The following is a 17,568-nucleotide window of genomic DNA, read 5'->3' as shown; positions in this document are numbered from 1 at the left end:
TTAGTCACTCCCCTTCCTGATCGCTGTAACCCTAGCTGAAGTCAGCAGTGCCTCCTGGGGTTGTTAAGTCCAACAAACACTTTGGAGATCTAAATTTATCAATTCTCAGCAGCGTTTGACTGTTGGGCAAAGCTTTCTTCCGGTAGCATCCTCTTCTTTTGGTTTCTATGGCTCAGCTTGTCTTGTCTTTCCCCATCTTATTTTCAGATCCTTCTGTAAATTTTTGTTGACTCAAGGCTTAACCCTAGGCCCTCTTCTCCCAAAACAATAAAATTACCGTCTCTGTGCCAGTTGCTCACAAGTTTTTTTTTTTGTCCAGGGCCGGCTTTACTATGAAAGACAAACCTCTGTCATCTGTGTACTTGATATCTCAAAGACATTTTAAATTCAACATGTTCCAAAGAAAATCTAATATCTTCCTAAATTTGGGCCTCTGCTGTCCCCTGTCTGGATGCATGGCACCATTATTCATTAAGTTATGCCAGCTAGAAACTGTGGAATCATTCTTCCTATAAACTCTGTCACCCTGGCTGGCCAGTCCGTACCTAAGTTTGGTCTGTTATGCCTTCACCCATGTCTCTTAAATCCAGCTACTTCTTTCCAGGCACCATTGTTTGTGCCTGGCCTTCTTCCTTTTACCCAGCATAATCTTCCTCCTGCCATTCCCAACACAGCATATTCCTACCTGTTCTTTCCTTCTTTTAGGCTTTTTAAAATGTAAATTGTAAATTCCTGGTATATTTCATACTCCTGCTTTCCACAGGGGCTTTGAACATTCTTTAACCTGTGCCTACTGCCTGGGTGGTGCTTTTTTAAAAAAAATTATTATCATTATTAAATTTTTTATTTTGTATTGGAGTGTAGCCAATTAACAACGGGGTGTTCTTCATTCTTCTCCTGTTGACTAACATAATCTTCAAGTCTCCACTCGGTTACTTCCTCAAAGAACTCTTCCTTGACTCAGTTTGCTAGGCTTAAGTCGTTTTATTTTCAGACCCTAATTCCTGCTTGTTCACCTATTATCTGTGATTTCAGGCAAGATATTAAGCTTTGTCTGTCCTCTTCTGTCACAGGCTAATCATACCTAGTACCTGTTGCCTATGATTAGTGGAAGGATTAAATGAGCTATTAATTTAAAGTGCTTAGTCCATGTCTGATACATAATAAACGTGCATTACTTGTTACCTATTATTAACAGTCGCAGATATGATTTTACATTAAATATTGTTCATTTCATTAATGTCAGTTCCTTTCTCTATCCCCCCGACTGGATTGTAAATGCTCTGAAGCCTGAAATCTTGTCTGGTGTTTTTTTTTGCCCAACACCGTTTCCCCGATTCCTGGAGCAGTGGTGGCAGGTATTAGGTGCCCAATAAATGTTTACTACTTGCGTGTGAGGCAGTGAAAAGAAAGGGACAGAGGTGGATGAAGAGGCACAGTTGGCAAAGCAGAGTGAATATTTTAATAGGTTAAAAATAATTCACCTTGAGAAGTGATTGCAAATTGTAGTCCTTGTCTCCTTCATAGCTGCAACCCTGCATCTTTAAGACAAATTAGGAATTGTTCTTTACTTTTAAAATCAATGACCAAGGTATTATTTAAATAATTTGCTGAGTTAGTTTTTGTCACGTCCCAAATTGTAGTATTACTTAGATCTTGTTCATAAATGACAATGAAAATTTATGTGTGTGTTTTGGTAGAGAACCTTTGTCAAATTTCTCATCTAAAGCAAGTAATATTTTAGTTCAAAAGACATAGACCCCCAAAGGGCAAGCAACTAACGCACACAAATAGGGACGTTTTCAGCAAGAGCTAACATAAGAGATTATTCATGGAACTATTGTGGTAAATAGAACAAATAGTATTTCTGTCTTAAGTAATTAGGTAATACAAAGAGAGGGGAAGGGAACTAATATTTTTGATCATTTCCAATGTGCCAGATATTTCATTATAGTCAGTACTTACAGTAACCCTGTAAGGTAGATTTTTATCATTAACCCCGTCTTACAGACAAAGAAATTAAAATACAGAGTATTTTATGCACGAGCTGAGGATTTGAACACATACTTTTGAGCATTACATTCTCTTGCTTTGTATTTTTTTTCCTTCCAGTTTTATGGAGATGTAATTGAAATACTGCACTGTGTAAGTTTAAAGTGTACGGCATAATGATCTGACTCACATCATGAAACCATTACCACAATCAGTTTAGTGAACATCTGTCACCTCACACACATGCAAAAGAAAAAAGTGTTTTTTTCCTTGCGATGAGGGCTCTTAGGATTTACTATCTTAATAACTTTCATTTTTAGCATCGTTAATTATATTAATCCTGTTGTATATTACATCGAGCCTGGTACTTATCTTACAACTGGAAGTTTGTACCTTTTGAATAGATTTGTTCAGTTCCTCCTCCCTCTACTTCCTGCTTCTGGTAACCACAAATCTGATCTCTTTTTTTCTTTGAGTTTGTTCATTTGCTTGTTTGTTTTTGAAGTGTAATTGGCACAACATAGTGATTTAATAGTTCTGTACATTACAAAATGATCACCATCGTTGCTTTGTATTTTTACTATCAATGGTAATTTGGAAAATTTAAGTCAGTTCTGTCTTAAGTGTATATGTCATGTTATATGTCCCAGAAGAGTAAGTCTTATATTCACTATTTAATGATGGTACAAATATTAAGAGTAGTAAAGAAATACATGCATTCTGTTTTAGACTCAGGTAGAACAGAGAGGTGCTTGATGAAATTACTGACGTGCCCCTTCCCCTAATTCTGTTCCCCAGAAACGGCTACTTAAAACTCAGACTTCCTTGGCAGGCCAGTGGTTACAGTTCTGTGTTTCCAGTGCAGTGCAAGGGGCTCAGGTTTGATCTGGTCAAAATCTAAGGTCCCACATGCTGTGGGGCATGGCCAAAATAAAGATCACATTTACTGAAGTTTAATTAGATTTATATAAAGTAGAAATTATGTTGCATAAGGTTTGCACACTATCAGTTTGTAATACATCAAACTGTAAGCAGTAGTACATCAAGCCGTATGCAGTTTAATGAATTTGGACAATTCAAAAAGTATAAAAGGACACAGTGCAAGGTCTGCCTCCAACTGGTTGATGTGTCCCCCATTACCCAGTTCCTCTCACAAGACGCAACTACTGGTATGTAAACGTTTTCTTGAGGCTGCATAATACTCTGTTTTAAGGGTTGCTATACTTATTTGTCTGATTCTCAATTAATGGGCAATGTAGGGAAATAAATGTGCTATTATGAATAATGAATACATATATGATGCCAGTATTTTATGAATACATACATGAAGTAAATGTATATTGTTGGTAAGTATGAATCTCACTTTTATAATTTGTCCAGAGTGATAAAGAACTTAAAGTGTATTCTCAAATGGTAAGCTCTGAAAAGGGTCTTTTAATAATATTATCTGTAGTTTATTCCAGATACCAAACTAAAAATCATCAAGTTTTAATCATGATTTGAACACCTGTCTCACAGGAATCCGTTTTTACTTTTTCAGGCCATCATGCAACAGGGAGATACATCTATAAAACCCATCCTCCAAGTCATTGTGAGTACCTCCATATTTTTATGTCAAACATTTTTTAAGCTTACATATAATTATAAATTACATTTCATAGAGGACATACAGTCCACTTTAGGAAATTTTTCCACTCTAAATTCTCTTCATCATCACAAAATTAGTCTAGTCCATGTTGTAACTGTGGGAGAGAAACTGGGCTTTATTTTTACTGTTATGTTAGTCAGAGTTTGACCTCTGGAGTTTCCAGTTTGAAGCTTTGCCTTTCTGTTCTTTACAGAATTGGTGGATACTGTATTGCTACCCATTTTTATTTAAGAAAAGTATCATTTCTGTTTTTGCTACAACATAGTTGTTATTCCCATTTCGTAGATAAGGAGACTGAGGCTCAGAGAGGAAGTGACTTGTCCAGTTTATACAGTAGGAAGCAGTAGAACCCTGATTTGTACCCAGGTGGTCTGACTCCAGAGCCCACCTGCTGAACCCCTGCTCTTGATTATCTCATCTTAGGAACAGCTTTCTAACCCAAGTTCAGTGTGTCATCATTCCGTTATTCATAAATGTTGCCTTTGTACCTGTCATTTTTTAGCATTCTAGATAAAGTATTAGAATCTTATAACAAGAACACCTGCTACCTGTGAGCATCTGGAGATTATAGGATTCCTATAAACCCTTCAAAGTCAGTAGAACCTAGAGTGAGATAATCTCTACGTAATATAGAATGCGAGCTTTCCTGGTGGCTCAGCAGCAAAGAACCTGTCTGCCAATGCAGGAGACTTGGGTTTGATCCCTCGGTTGGAAAGATCCCCTGGAGAAGGAAATGGCAACCAGCTCCAGTATTCTTCCCTGGGAAACCCCATGGACAGAGGAACCTGGCAGACTAGTCGGGTTACAAGAGTCAGGCCTGACTTAGCGACTAAACAACAACAACAACAAAAACACACCATTACTTCTTCCTCCCTGGTGGTTCTGCCCTGGGGTTTGTCTTGCTCAGATCTGCCTCATATCTGGCTTCTGGAGCTCTTTACCCGAAAAGAACTTGTCTGCTTAAAATTCTTCATTAACCCTATCAGTCATTTAAGGAGTTCTCAAATTTTGCTGAGGGTTTTAAAAATCAATAGGAGCAGAATTCTGGACCGTGATTGCAGATTCTGATGGTTTGTCTCCCTGTTGCTCCCAAACTCATTGCCAGTCTTCTTAAAGCTGTTTTCGTATTTCATTTTCTTCAGAAAGCTGCCTCTGATTTTCTTCAAGCTGAAATAAATGTCTTGGCTCTGCTCCCATGTCATTATGTGCACACCTCTGCTATTCTCTGCCTCCATCTTCACCCCAGTTGTAAGCCTCTTCAGGGGAAGGATTTCCCACGCCCCCACCCCCATTTGTATTTTTATCATGTTTCCTACATAGTACCTTACCTATATTGGCCGCCTTGTTGTATGTTTTTTTTTTTAATTAAATTTTCGATCAAATTTGAGTTAGGGGAGAGAGAACACAAGAATATTGGCAACTTATTTTGTTTTTATCTATGTTGTGTTTAATAATGTTAGTAGAGAGAGGTTGGTGGGAGAATCATCAAGTCCAATTTTCTTTTGCTTGGATTTAAGTGTCAAGAGAGTGGGCAAGCAGCTCTGTTTCTGTGGGACTAATGGCAAACCCACTGTCCTGCCGCTTAGGTTTACTGATCCCTGGAGACTGGGCAGACAACCTGGCTAATGAATCGTGTTTTCTCTCCTAGAACATCCGTCCCATTACTACAGGGAACAGTCCACCCCGTTATCGACTGCTTATGAGTGATGGATTGAATACTCTATCTTGTACGTATGATGTATAAATCTAGGAGTTTGTATTTTAATAATGAAAGTGCACCCAACAACCTGATTGCAGTAATTGGAACATTCCAGAAGTCTACATTTGCTTGGCTGTGTCTTCAGTCAGACAGAATTACAGCTGGCAGAGAGCATTCTAACAATAGACTGGGTCTAGTGGAAAGCTGCCACTTGGCTTAATTAATTTTCTCTAAGTGGTGCTCTGTGCTTTCTTTGATTAATTTCTCTTAGGATGATATTGACATTTAGTGGGTATGATGGGTTAGCTGTCCTATACTTGTCTTTTTGGGGTTTTATTTCTGCATTGGAAGCTTTACGGGGAGAAAGAGAATTTGCAGAATATATACTTACTATCTCTAGTCACAAGGTGAAGGACCTAGAAGAGATATTTTTTTAGTCTTTGTCATGAAACCTGAATGATTGAAAAGATGATTTGGGGGACTTCAGGAAATACTTAATTTCATCAAAGCAGCAGGTGTTAAATGCACAGCAAATTATTACTGTTTTTTAACCGTACAGAGTCTGAGTAGTTTTAATTTCAGGAATGTCATTTAAGGCGTTGTTTTTTCTTTTGCTGGTACAAGTATGATCAGCTTTTAGACTGTCATGACTGAAATGTCTTAGAGACTAAAGTAAGTAGTCTCTGTGCTTTCAGCTTTCATGTTGGCAACACAGCTGAACCCTCTTGTTGAGGAAGAGCAATTGTCTAGCAACTGTATTTGCCAGATTAACCGATTTATTGTGAACACGCTGAAAGATGGAAGGTATGTGTTTTGTTTTTTTTTTAATATTTATTTGGCTTCATTGGGTCTTAGTTGCAGCATACAGGATCTTTCATTGGGGTGCTCAGAGTCTTCAGTTGTCATGAGCAGGCTTAGTTGCTCCATGGCATGTGGGATCATAGTTCCCCAAGGAGGGGTCGAACCTGTGTGTCCTGGACCACCAGGGAAGTCTCTGTGGTATGTTTTTCTCCTATTGTATTGTGTTGTAAAGCGGGGGCTAATTTTTGAACATAGAAGTTTATTGGATGCCAAAATTCAGTTAGGAATCAAAGAGGCAGTGGTGAGCTGTCAGCCAAGAGTTCAGAGCTATTGAGTTCTGAACTCAGGCGACTGAAAACGGGACACCGATAGGACAGACATGTGGAACCAAACTGGAAATTTCAGAGCAGGAAATTAAAGCCAAATGTAGAACTCATATTTCTAATCTCTTCAGCAGCACTGATTCTAGGATTCTCTCTTTAAGTATCTTTTAGTGAAAAAAGGGTCACTTTGTAGGGCAAAAGAAGATGTAATTCATTCTGTAACACTGCCCCTTTTCTGCAGTCTTCAGTCTTTCAGAGTAAACACTTTCTTCAGCCAACAGAGAGTACTGTCGAGTACCTACATGATGCTCCATGCTAGAGACACAGTGATGAACAGAACTGTTAGTCACACCTGAGTAACCACTGCTGAAATACCTTTTTTTGGTGGCATGCAGAGTCATACTTGCCAAGTCTAGGGCAGTTTAAAAAGTAAAACTGCATTTCCTGGCAGTCTAGTGGTTGATGCTCGGTACTTTCACTGCCATGGTTCCAGGTTCAGTCTGATTGAGGAACTAGGATCCTTCATACTGTACGGTGTGGCTAAAAAATTTTAAAAAATAAAAAAGCCAAAGTAAATAAAAGTAGTAGTATTACAACTTATTGAATAAAGTAGGAATTCATAAGTCCTTACTGAATAAATGAGGGGGAACAGAAAGCTTTTCTTACGATGGAATGCCATCTAAAAATGTAGATGGATTGACGGAATTAGAAAATCACCATTTGGCGACCGTCATACGTGCAGGAAACATTTAATAGGTGCTGTGTAAGTTTCCTATGGCGGCTCTAGCAAAATACCACGTGTTTGATAGTTTAAAACAAAGAAATTATTTCTGGAATAATTTCTGGAAGCCAGGAGTTGACATCAGTTTCACTGGGCAGAGACCATGGTGTTGGCTGGGCCAGACTCCTCCTAGGAGCTCTGTGGGAGAATCCATTCTTTGCCTCTTCCAGCTTCTGGTGGTAAATAGCATCCCTTGGCTTGTGGCTGCATCACCCCAGCCTCTCCCTCCATGGTCACATTACCCCTTCTGTCTGTACCAAGTCGGCCTCTACCTCCTCCTTCTTTTTCTTTTGACTGCACAGTGTGGTTTGTAGGATCTTAGTTGGCCAGTCAGGGATCGACTTTGTGTCCCCTACAGTGGAAGTGTGGAGTCCTAACTGTGGACCACCAGGGAACTCCATCTTCCCTCTTCTTAGAAGGATATATGTATTTGCTTTTAGGGCCCATTGGATAGTCTGGGATAAAATCGCCACTTCAGTCCTTAATTAAATCACACCTGCAGAGTCCCTTTTTGCCATAGAAGGTTCTAGGCGTTAGGATGTGGATGTATTTTTGTCAGGGGTGTCCATTCAGCTGACTGCAGATGCTGAAACAGGTGGTGAAAGTTTGATGAGGAACAAGTTATTTTTAGGGTCAAAGTATATCCCCTTGCCCCACACAGCATAATTATTAGTTGTAAAAGGAAAAGAAGCAATTTATAGCAGAGAAAACTGGCAGATAGCACCTTATTCCAGTTGTTGACATTAACATTACCAATAATGGGACAAAGAGAAGTCATCGTGTTACCTGATTGGATGCAGTGAGAACATAGTGTCAGTTCAGTTCAAACCTCAGTCATGTCCGACTCTTTGCAACCCGATGAACTGTAGGACGCCAGGCTTCCCTATCCACCACCAACTCCTAGAGTCCACTCAAACTCATGTCCATTGAGTCGGTGAGGCCATCCAACCATCTCCTCTGTTGTCCCCTTCTCCTCCCACCTTCAATCTTTCCCAGTATCAGGGTCTTTTCAAATGAGTCAGTTCTTCACATCAGGTGGCCAAAGTATTGGAGTTTCAGCTTCAGCATCAGTCCTTCCAATGAATACTCAGGACTGATCTCCCCTAGGATGGGCTGGTTGGATCTCCTTGCTGTCCAGGGGACTCTCAAGAGTCTTCTCCAACACCACAGTTCAAAACCATCAGTTCTTTGGTGCTCAACTTTCTTCACAGTCCAACTCTCACATCCATAGATGACTACTGGAAAAACCAAAGTTTTGACTAGACGGACCTTTGTTGGCAAAGTAATGTCTCTGCTTTCTAATATGTTGTCTAGGTTGGTGATAACTTTTTTTCCAAGGAGTAAGCGTCTTTTAATTTCATGGCTGCAATCACCACCTACAATGATTTTGGAGCCCAAAAAAATAAAGTCTTTCACTGTTTCCCCATCTATTTGCTATGAAGTGATGGGGCTGGATGCCATGATCTTAGTTTTCTGAATGTTGAGCTTTAAGCCAACTTTTTCACTCTCCTCTTTCACTTTCATCAAGAGGCTCTTTACTTCTTCACTTTCTGCCATAAGGGTGGTGTCATCTGTGTATCTGAGGTTATTGATATTTTTCCCAGCAATCTTGATTCCAGCTTGTGCTTCATCCAGCCCAGCATTTCTCAGGATGTACTCTGTATATATAAGTTAAATAAGCAGGGTGACAATATACAGCCTTGATGTACTCCTTTCCCTATTTGGAACCAGTCTATTGTTCCATGTCCAGTTCTAACTGTTGCTTCTTGACCTGCATATAGATTTCTCAGGAGGCAGGTCAGGTGGTCTGGTATGTCCATCTCTTTCAGAATTTTCCAGAGTTTGTGGTGATCCACACACCACAAACTGATCCACACAGTCAAAGGCTTTGGCATAGTCAATAAAGCAGAAATAGATGTTTTTCTGGAACTCTCTTGCTTTTTTGATGATCCAGCGAATGTTGGCAATTTGATCTCTGGTTCCTCTGCCTTTTCTAAAACCAGCTTGAACATCTGGAAGTTCATGGTTCACGTACTGTTGAAGCCTTGCTTGGAGAATTTTGAGCATTACTTCGCTAGTGTGTGAGATGAGTGCAGTTGTGTGGTAGTTTGAGCATTCTTTGGCATTGCCTTTCTTTGGGATTGGAATGAAAACTGACCTTTTCCAGTCCTGTTATATTATTGCCAAAGATGGATAATCTGTATCCAGTCACGAGGAGGCCTAGGGTAAATTGCTGGACATTTTATAAAATAACTGATTTTCAAATTTCAAACATTGAAGAAGTCTAAAGAGTTAGGGTAATTAAATATAACACGTGATCCTGGATCCTTTCGCTGTTAAGGGCATCATGAAGACAATTTATGAAGCGTGAATGAATTCTGTGCATCAGAGGGAAGAATTCTTTGGTTTTCAAGTTCAATAATTTAACCAGGTCATGTCTCAATGTCAATTGTTCCTCTTTTTTTCTTTTCTGGTACATGGTGTATTCTCTTTCAGTCTGCAGTCAGTTCTTTTTGATGAAAATTTTCTGTTGTTATTCCTTAATGACCTTTTCTATTTCATTTGAGCTCCAGTTTTCCCTTATGATGTAGATAACTTTGTTCTCCATATATGTCTTCAGATTGCTCTAGTCTTTTTTTTTCTAAGGCATGCCTTGGCTTAAGATTTTCTAACACATTGCATAGTTTGGTCTTTGTTAGATATTGCTTCTGTTCTCTCTTGCCCCTTAACTTTTTTTAAAGACACACACACACACAGACACACATAGACACACAGACACACACAGAGACACACAGACATACACACACAGACACAGACACACACACAGACACAGACACACACACACACACACACACACACTCTCTGTCTCTCTCTCTCTCTCTCGTTTATTTTTTTCAGTTGTGCTGGGTCTTCATTGCAGTGCGAGCTTTTCTCTAGTGGTGGAGAGCAGGGCCTACTCTGTGGCTGTGCTCAGGTTTCTCATTGCATCGGCTTCTCTTGTTATGGAGCACGGGCTCTGGGGCACTTCGGCTTCAGTAGTTGGGGCACGTGGGCTCAGTAGTTGCTGCTCCTGGGCTTCAGGGCACAAGCTCAGTAGTTGTGGCGCTGGGGCTTAGTTGCTCTGAATGTGAAATCTTTGCCGATCAGGGATCAAAGCCATGCCTCCTGCACTGGCAGGCAGATACTTCACCACTGAGCCACCAAGGAAGCCCTCCCTTAACTTTTCAAGCTCTCGTTTCTTCCCAATCTGTTGTTTCTTCTCATCTTTTGACTTTTACTGAATTCTTAGTCTTATTTTGCAAGCCACACTCGGAAAGTATTCCGTTTCTTGGCTTATGCTTTTTTCTGGATTGGATTCTTAATTGTCTCTGCTGCCTCTGTTCCTTTTATTTTTATGTACTATTGTGTGTTACATTGCTGCTGTGTTATTTCTTTTTATCTTGTGCTTGCCGATGCAGGAGACATAAGAGACTCAGGTTCAGTCCCTATCGGGAAGATCCCCTGGAAAAGGGCATGGCAACCCACTTCAGTGATCTTGCCTGGAGAATCCCCATGGACAGAGCAGCCTGGTGGGCTATAGTCGACAGAGTTGCAAAGAGTCAGACTTGACTGAAGTGGCTTAACATGCACACACACACATGCTTAACGTGCACAGCTCTGTCCAGACTTCATTTGCTCCGACATAGTCTAGGCTGGGTCGATCTCCTTGCCAACCTTCTCACTTGGGACCTGTTATCTGCCATGCCGGGCTGCCCTGGATTGCTTGAGTAGTACCTTCTACCCACTGTCTCTCCTCTAGAACATGGGATAGGGGAGGGTGGAGAGCTTTGCTGTGATTGAGAACAAAAACTCGAGCTCCATTCTCTCCAGTCACGGGTGGATGCCATGTGTTCCTTCCTACCTCTGCTGAAAACTTGAGTGTGTATGTGCGACCAGGTTTATTCCTTTATTCCAGGTTTATTCCAGTGATTGATGGTCACTGGTTTATTCTAACCAGGGCTTTAGCAGTCATCCTTGTACATTTATCTTTACATGCTCATGCTATTACTTCATAAGAGTTGATTACAAGAATTAGAATTGTGGGGGTTAGGGGACATCTGTTGTAGAAATTAAACCAATTAACATACTCTTGATCCTTGTGTAAGGAGACCTGTTTCTGAATAGGCAACAAACAAGGGTTAGATTCCTGGTTCCCCATGGTGGGGGAATGGAGAGTTACTACCATGGAGCACAGGGTTTCTTTTTAAGGTGGTAAAATGGTCAGAAGTTAGGTCATGGTGATGCTTGCCCAACTCTGTAAATATATGAAAAACTGCTGAATTATATAGTTTTTAAATTTTATTTATTTTTGATTGAAGTATAATTGCTTTCTGGAGAAGGGAATGGCCTTCTCCAGATCCCTGTACGGGAGACAGGGATCAAGACCATCCCCAAGAAAAAGGAATGCAAAAAGCAAAATGACTGTCAGAGGAGGCCTTACAAATATCTGTGAAAAGCAAAGGAGAAAAGGAATGATATACCCATTTGAATGCAGAGTTCCAAAGAATAGCAAGGAGAGATAAGAAAGCCTTTCTCCGTGATCAGCGTGATCAGTGCAAAGAAATAGAGGAAAACAATAGAATGGGAAAGACTAGAGATCTCCTCAAGAAAATTAGAGATACCAAGGGAACATTTCATGCAAAGATGGGCTCAATAAAGGACAGAAATGGTATGGACCTAACAGAAGCAGAAGATATTAAGAAGAGGTGGCAAGAATACACAGAAGAACTGTACAAAAAACATCTTCACGACCCAGATAATCACGACGGTATGATCACTCACCTATAGCCAGACATCCTGGAATGTGAAGTCAAGTGGGCCTTAGGAAGCATCACTACAAACAAAGCTAGTGGAGGTGATGGAATTCCAGTTGAGCTTTTTCAAATCCTGAAAGATGATGCTGTGAAAGTGCTGCACTCAATATGCCAGCAAATCTGAAAAATTCAGCAGTGGCCACAGGACTGGAAAAGGTCAGTTTTCTTTCCAGTCCCTAAGAAAGGCAATGCCAAAGAATGCTCAAACCACCACACAATTGCACTCATCTCACATGCTAGCAAAGTAATGCTCAAAATTCTCCAAGTCAGGCTTCAACAATACGTGAACCATGAACTTCCAGTTGTTCAAGCTGGCTTTAGAAAAGGCAGAGGAACCAGAAATCAAGTTGCCAACATCCGTTGGATCATCGAAAAAGCCAGAGAGTTCCAGAAAAACATCTATTTCTGCTTTATTGACTATGCCAAAGCCTTTGACTGTGTGGATCACCACAGACTGTGGAAAATTCTGAAAGAGATGGACATACCAGACCACCTGACCTGCCTCCTGAGAAATCTGTATGTAACTCAAGAAGCAACAGTTAGAACCGGACATGGAACAACAGACTGGTTCCAAATAGGGAAAGGAGTACATCAAGGCTGTATATTGTCACCCTGCTTATTTAACTTATATGCAGAGTACATCCTGAGAAACGCTGGGCTAGATGAAACACAATCTGGAATCAAGATTGCTGGGAGAAATGAATAACCTCAGATATGCAGATGATACCACCCTTATGGCAGAAAGTGAAGAAGTAAAGAGCCTCTTGATGAAAGTGAAAGAGGAGAGTGAAAAAGTTGGCTTAAAGCTCAACATTCAGAAAACTAAGATCATGGCATCCTGCCCCATCACTTCATGGGAAATAGATGGAGAAACAGTGGAAACAGTGACAGACTTTATTTTGGGGGGCTCCAAAATCACTGCAGGTGGTGACTGCAGCCATGAAATTAAAAAACGCTTACTCCTTGGAAGAAAAAGTTGTGACCAAGGTAGACAGCATATTAGAAAGCAGAAACATTACTTTGCCAACAAAGGTCCGTCTAGTCAAGGCTATGGTTTTTCCAGTAGTCATGTATGAATATGAGAGTTGAACTATAAGAAAGCTGAGCACTGAAGAATTGATGCTTTTGAACTGTGGTGTTGAAGATTCTTGAGAGTCCCTTGGACTGAAAGGAGATCCAACGAGTCTATCCTAATAGAGATCAGTCCTGAATGTTCATTGGAAGGACTGATGTGGAAGCTGAAACTCCAATACTTTGGCCACCTGATGTGAAGCACTGACTCGTTTGAAAAGAGTGTGATGCTGGGAAAGATTGAAGGTGGGAAGAAAAAGGGACGACAGAGGATGAGATGCTTGGATAGCATCACCAACTCAGTGGACGTGAATTTGGGTAAGCTCTGGGAGTTGGTGATGGATGGGGGGGCTTGGCGTGCTGCAGTTCATGGGGTCTTAAAGAGTCAGACAGGACTGAGTGACTGAAGTGAATTGTGTTGGTTTCTGCCGTATATCAATATGAATCAGCCATAGGTATACATATGTCCCCTCCCTCTTGACCCTCCCTCCCACCTCCCACCCCTGAATTATACTTTTAAAGGGTGAATTTTATGGTATATGAGTTACATTTCAACAAATCTGTTTTTTAGGGGGAAAAAATAACCATTTCCCCTTAACCTTGTTGGCATATTGTACTAGGTATTACAGACTTTTAAAAAATAATTGCTAATCATTATTTTAATTTAAAATATAATAGTAAATTCTTCTGTTTGTGAGGTCAAGTATCTTTTCATATATTTATTGATATTTGTAGTTTTCTCTGAATAGCATTTGATTATACACTTTGTCTTTTATGTATATGCTGAGGGTAGGGTAGGGAGAAGCTTTTTATAAATGAGGGATATCAACTAATTCTTTTCTCTCACTTTATTATAGTCTGTTTATGGTGTCTTATGATAAGGAGTTAATAACTTTTTAAAAATATAGTTAGTTTTGTCCATTTTTTTCTTTATGGCTTCTGAATTTTGCTTAGGAAGCTTCCTGACTGGATTATAAAAACATTTCTTTGCTTCAGACACTTCTGGTGAATTTTTTTTTTTTAAGTAAACTTCAGTTCACCTACAGAAAAGGCAATGGCACCCCACTCCAGTCCTCTTGCCTGGGAAATCCCATGGACGGAGGAGCCTGGTGGGCTACAGTCCATGGGGTAGCTAAGAGTCAGACACGCCTGAGCGACTTCACTTTCACTTTTCACTTGCATGCATTGGAGAAGGAAATGGCAACCCACTCCAGTGTTCTTGCCTGGAGAATCCCAGGGACGGGGGAGCCTGGTGGGCTGCCATCTATGGGGCTGCACAGAGTTGGACACGACTGAAGTGACTTAGCAGCAGCAGTGGCAGCAGTTCATCTAAGATTTTATTTTGTTTCTGCTTTTTAGTTTTAAAAGCACTTGGATTATTTTAAGTTATTTAAAGTTTGGGTTTTTGTTATTATTGAAGTATAGTTGATTTATAGTATTAGTTTCAGGTGTACAACATAGTGATTTGATATGAGGTTTACTTTTATATGGGATATAAAGAAAGAATTTAGCTTAGTTTTTCTCAAATGGATGGTCCATATCATGGAAGGTCTACGGTAGGAGTTTATTCTGAGTATAATGGGAAACTATAGACTTTCGAGCGGCAGAGTATTGGTATGATCTGATTTAAAGATTTTAAACTTTCCAAGAGATGATTCTGATAGCTACATGGAGAATTGCTGGTTGGTGACAAAAGTAGATAGAGACCAGTATTCCATTGATCTGGCCCTGTTCTGTTTACCATCTTTTCCATTGATCTGTTTGTCTAGGCCTGTGTCTGTGCCAGAGTTGATCTTTCTCTTTCTTTATCTCTTCCTTTCTTTTTTGTGACATCTTCTTGAGATATAGTTCGTACCCCATACAATTCATCTATTTAAAGTGTAAAATAGTTTTTATTATACTCAGAGTTGTCCAGCCATTACCACAATTAATTTTAGAATATTTTGTCACCCACCAAATAAACCCTGCACCCTTTAGCTATCACCCCCAAACACCCCATCCTCCCCAACCCTAGACAGCCGTGGATCTACTTTCTGTCTCTATAGGATTTGCTTATTTTTGACATTTCACATAAGTGAAGTCTTGTAATATGTGGTCCCTTGTGGCTGGGAAGTCCCTAGTATATATTTTTAAAAGGTAGTAGTTCTTTTTAAAAAACTCTTATTTTAGTGCCTAAAATACCAAATATTCTATCACTGTTCAGTATCCAAGTATTTGTATGTGTGTGTGTCTGTGTGTCTGTGTGAATACTTTATCTGTATCAGGATCCAAAGGGGAGCTCGCACTGCAGTAGGTTGACAGTTCTTTTAAGTCTCTGTGAGTGTAGCTGCCTCCTCCATCTCCTTTTCCTCCCCTGAGTGCTCATCTGTTGAGGAAGCCAGGTCCTTGGTCCTTTGTCCTCATGCACTGTCTCCACAGTCTCAGTTGTGCTGATTGTATCTGTATCAGGTTGCAATGTGTCCTTGTCGTCTGTGTTTTCTCCAAGTTGGTGTTGTGTGTATTCTTTTCATGTGCTGCTGGGTTTATCTTACCAATATTTTATTTAGGATGTATGTATATTACAGAATAAAGTTGGTGGGTTTTTTAGGTGTTTTTTTTTTAGGTTTTGGTATTGCGATAATACCAAATGATTAACAAGACTTCCGTTTTTTTCTGTGTTCTGGAGTAATCTGGATAATTTTGGAAAGTAGTTAAATATCCACCACTAAATACCTATCAGAGTTTTAAAATAGTGAATCTGTATGTAATGTTCAGGAACAGATAGTTTCAAGCTTATTTTATTGAAATAATATAGCCTTGATATGAAAACCTGCTAAAGGTGCACGAACTGATGAGTTGTATGTGAAAATCCAAAATACATTTAAAGAATACATCACAATGAGGTTGGGCTCACTGTTGTTTAACTACTGCTCCAGACTGGCTACCTTTTTTTTTTGTTGCTGTGCTGTACAGCATGTGGGATCTTAGTTCTATGACCAGGGGTTGAACCTGTGCTCCCTGCAGTGGAAGCATGGAGTCCTAACCACTAGCCTGTCAGGGACATTCCCTGTCTATTCTATTTAATGTCCATCGAGACTGTGCTAATTCCGGCCCCCGTCAGTTCTTCTGTTTTTTCCCCTGCCTCCAGTTGTGTTCCTCTCAGAGTCTTTCATACTGCAGTTCTTTTTAAAATAAGAACATAGGAGAAGGCAGTGGCAACCCACTCCAGTATTCTTGCCTGGAGAATCCCACGGAGAGAGGAGCCTGGCAGGCTACAGTCCATGGGGTTGCAAGAGTTGGACACAACTTAGCAACTAAACCACCAACTACCACCACTACCACAACTAGAGAAAAGCCCGAGCAGCAGTGAAGACTCAGCACAGCCAAAAATTAAATAAATTAAATTTAAAAAAATTAAAAAATACAAACATGATCATGGCATTCCTGTTCAAGCACATATTGAGAACCACTGTGGACCATTTGCTGAGGTGAACCCTGGAGGATACCTGCCATGACTGAAAGGGCAGCTTACTAGGAGGAGTAGATAATCAATAATGAATATACACCTAAAATATATATGTGAGTAAATAATAATGAATATGCAGTTAACCCAGATATTAATCAGTATATGTCAACCTGCATTAATTAAACCTGAGATGTGATCTGAAGGAAGGAAATTATGGCTGTAGAAAAGAGTATAACTGAAGGCTGATCTAAAGCAAAGATTAAAGAAGCGTCTCTTGAAGACCTGATGTTTGAAATGAATATTAGATGAAGCAGAATGAGAGACCCTCACAATCAGAAAGAGGCACGTACAGAGGCCTGTGGCAGGAGAGAGCATGATACACACCAGGAGCTAGAAGGAGACAGATGGTGGAGGGCAAGGTGCCACAGGAGCAAGATCAGCTGGAGAGGGAAGCACGAAGCCAGAGCTGGCCGAGCCTCATGGGCCATGTGGAGAGGTTTCTAACTTGTGGTCGTTGGTCCTGGAGAAGTTACCGAAAGGTTTTAATCAGAATGAAAGATAGACAAAGAACTGTGAGTTCTTCATTAATTGTAATCACATGAAAAATATCTTGGGGGACTTCCCTGGTGGTCCAGTGGTTAAGACTTTGCCTTCCAGTGCAGGGGGTGCAGGTTCAATCCCTGGTTGGGGAACCAAGATCCCACGTGGCTTGTGGCCAAAGAACCAAAACAAAAAACAGATGTGACATTGTAACACATTCAATAAAGACTTTAAAATACTAAAAAAAAAAAAAAACACAAAACCACCTTAAAAAAGAGTAAAAAAAAATCTATGGTCATATTGGTTTTCACAGGGAAAGGGCAATTGTTCAGATAAGTATATGTTTCTAAAAACAGATCATCTCTGGTGCCACATATTGTCGGGTTTAGTAATCTAAATTCTTACCATGTCATTT

General features: G+C 40.1%; 1 protein-coding gene across 1 annotated transcript in view; it reads left to right on the top strand.

The window, feature by feature from the left end:
• The window catches only part of RPA1 (replication protein A1), a 44,619-nt gene that overhangs the window by 525 nt on the left and 26,526 nt on the right, over window positions 1–17,568 (top strand). Inside the window, exons 2-4 of the mRNA XM_040243785.1 lie at window positions 3,533–3,583; window positions 5,289–5,367; window positions 6,035–6,143. Of these exons, the coding sequence (XP_040099719.1) occupies window positions 3,533–3,583; window positions 5,289–5,367; window positions 6,035–6,143 (239 nt within the window). The remainder of the gene's footprint in view (window positions 1–3,532; window positions 3,584–5,288; window positions 5,368–6,034; window positions 6,144–17,568) is intronic.

The sequence above is a fragment of the Oryx dammah genome, unplaced genomic scaffold, assembly GCF_014754425.2.
Source record: "Oryx dammah isolate SB20612 unplaced genomic scaffold, SCBI_Odam_1.1 HiC_scaffold_8, whole genome shotgun sequence".
Taxonomy (NCBI): Eukaryota; Metazoa; Chordata; class Mammalia; order Artiodactyla; family Bovidae; genus Oryx; species Oryx dammah.
Note: the sequence above shows the minus strand (reverse complement) of the source record. Positions and strands in the feature narration are given on the sequence as shown.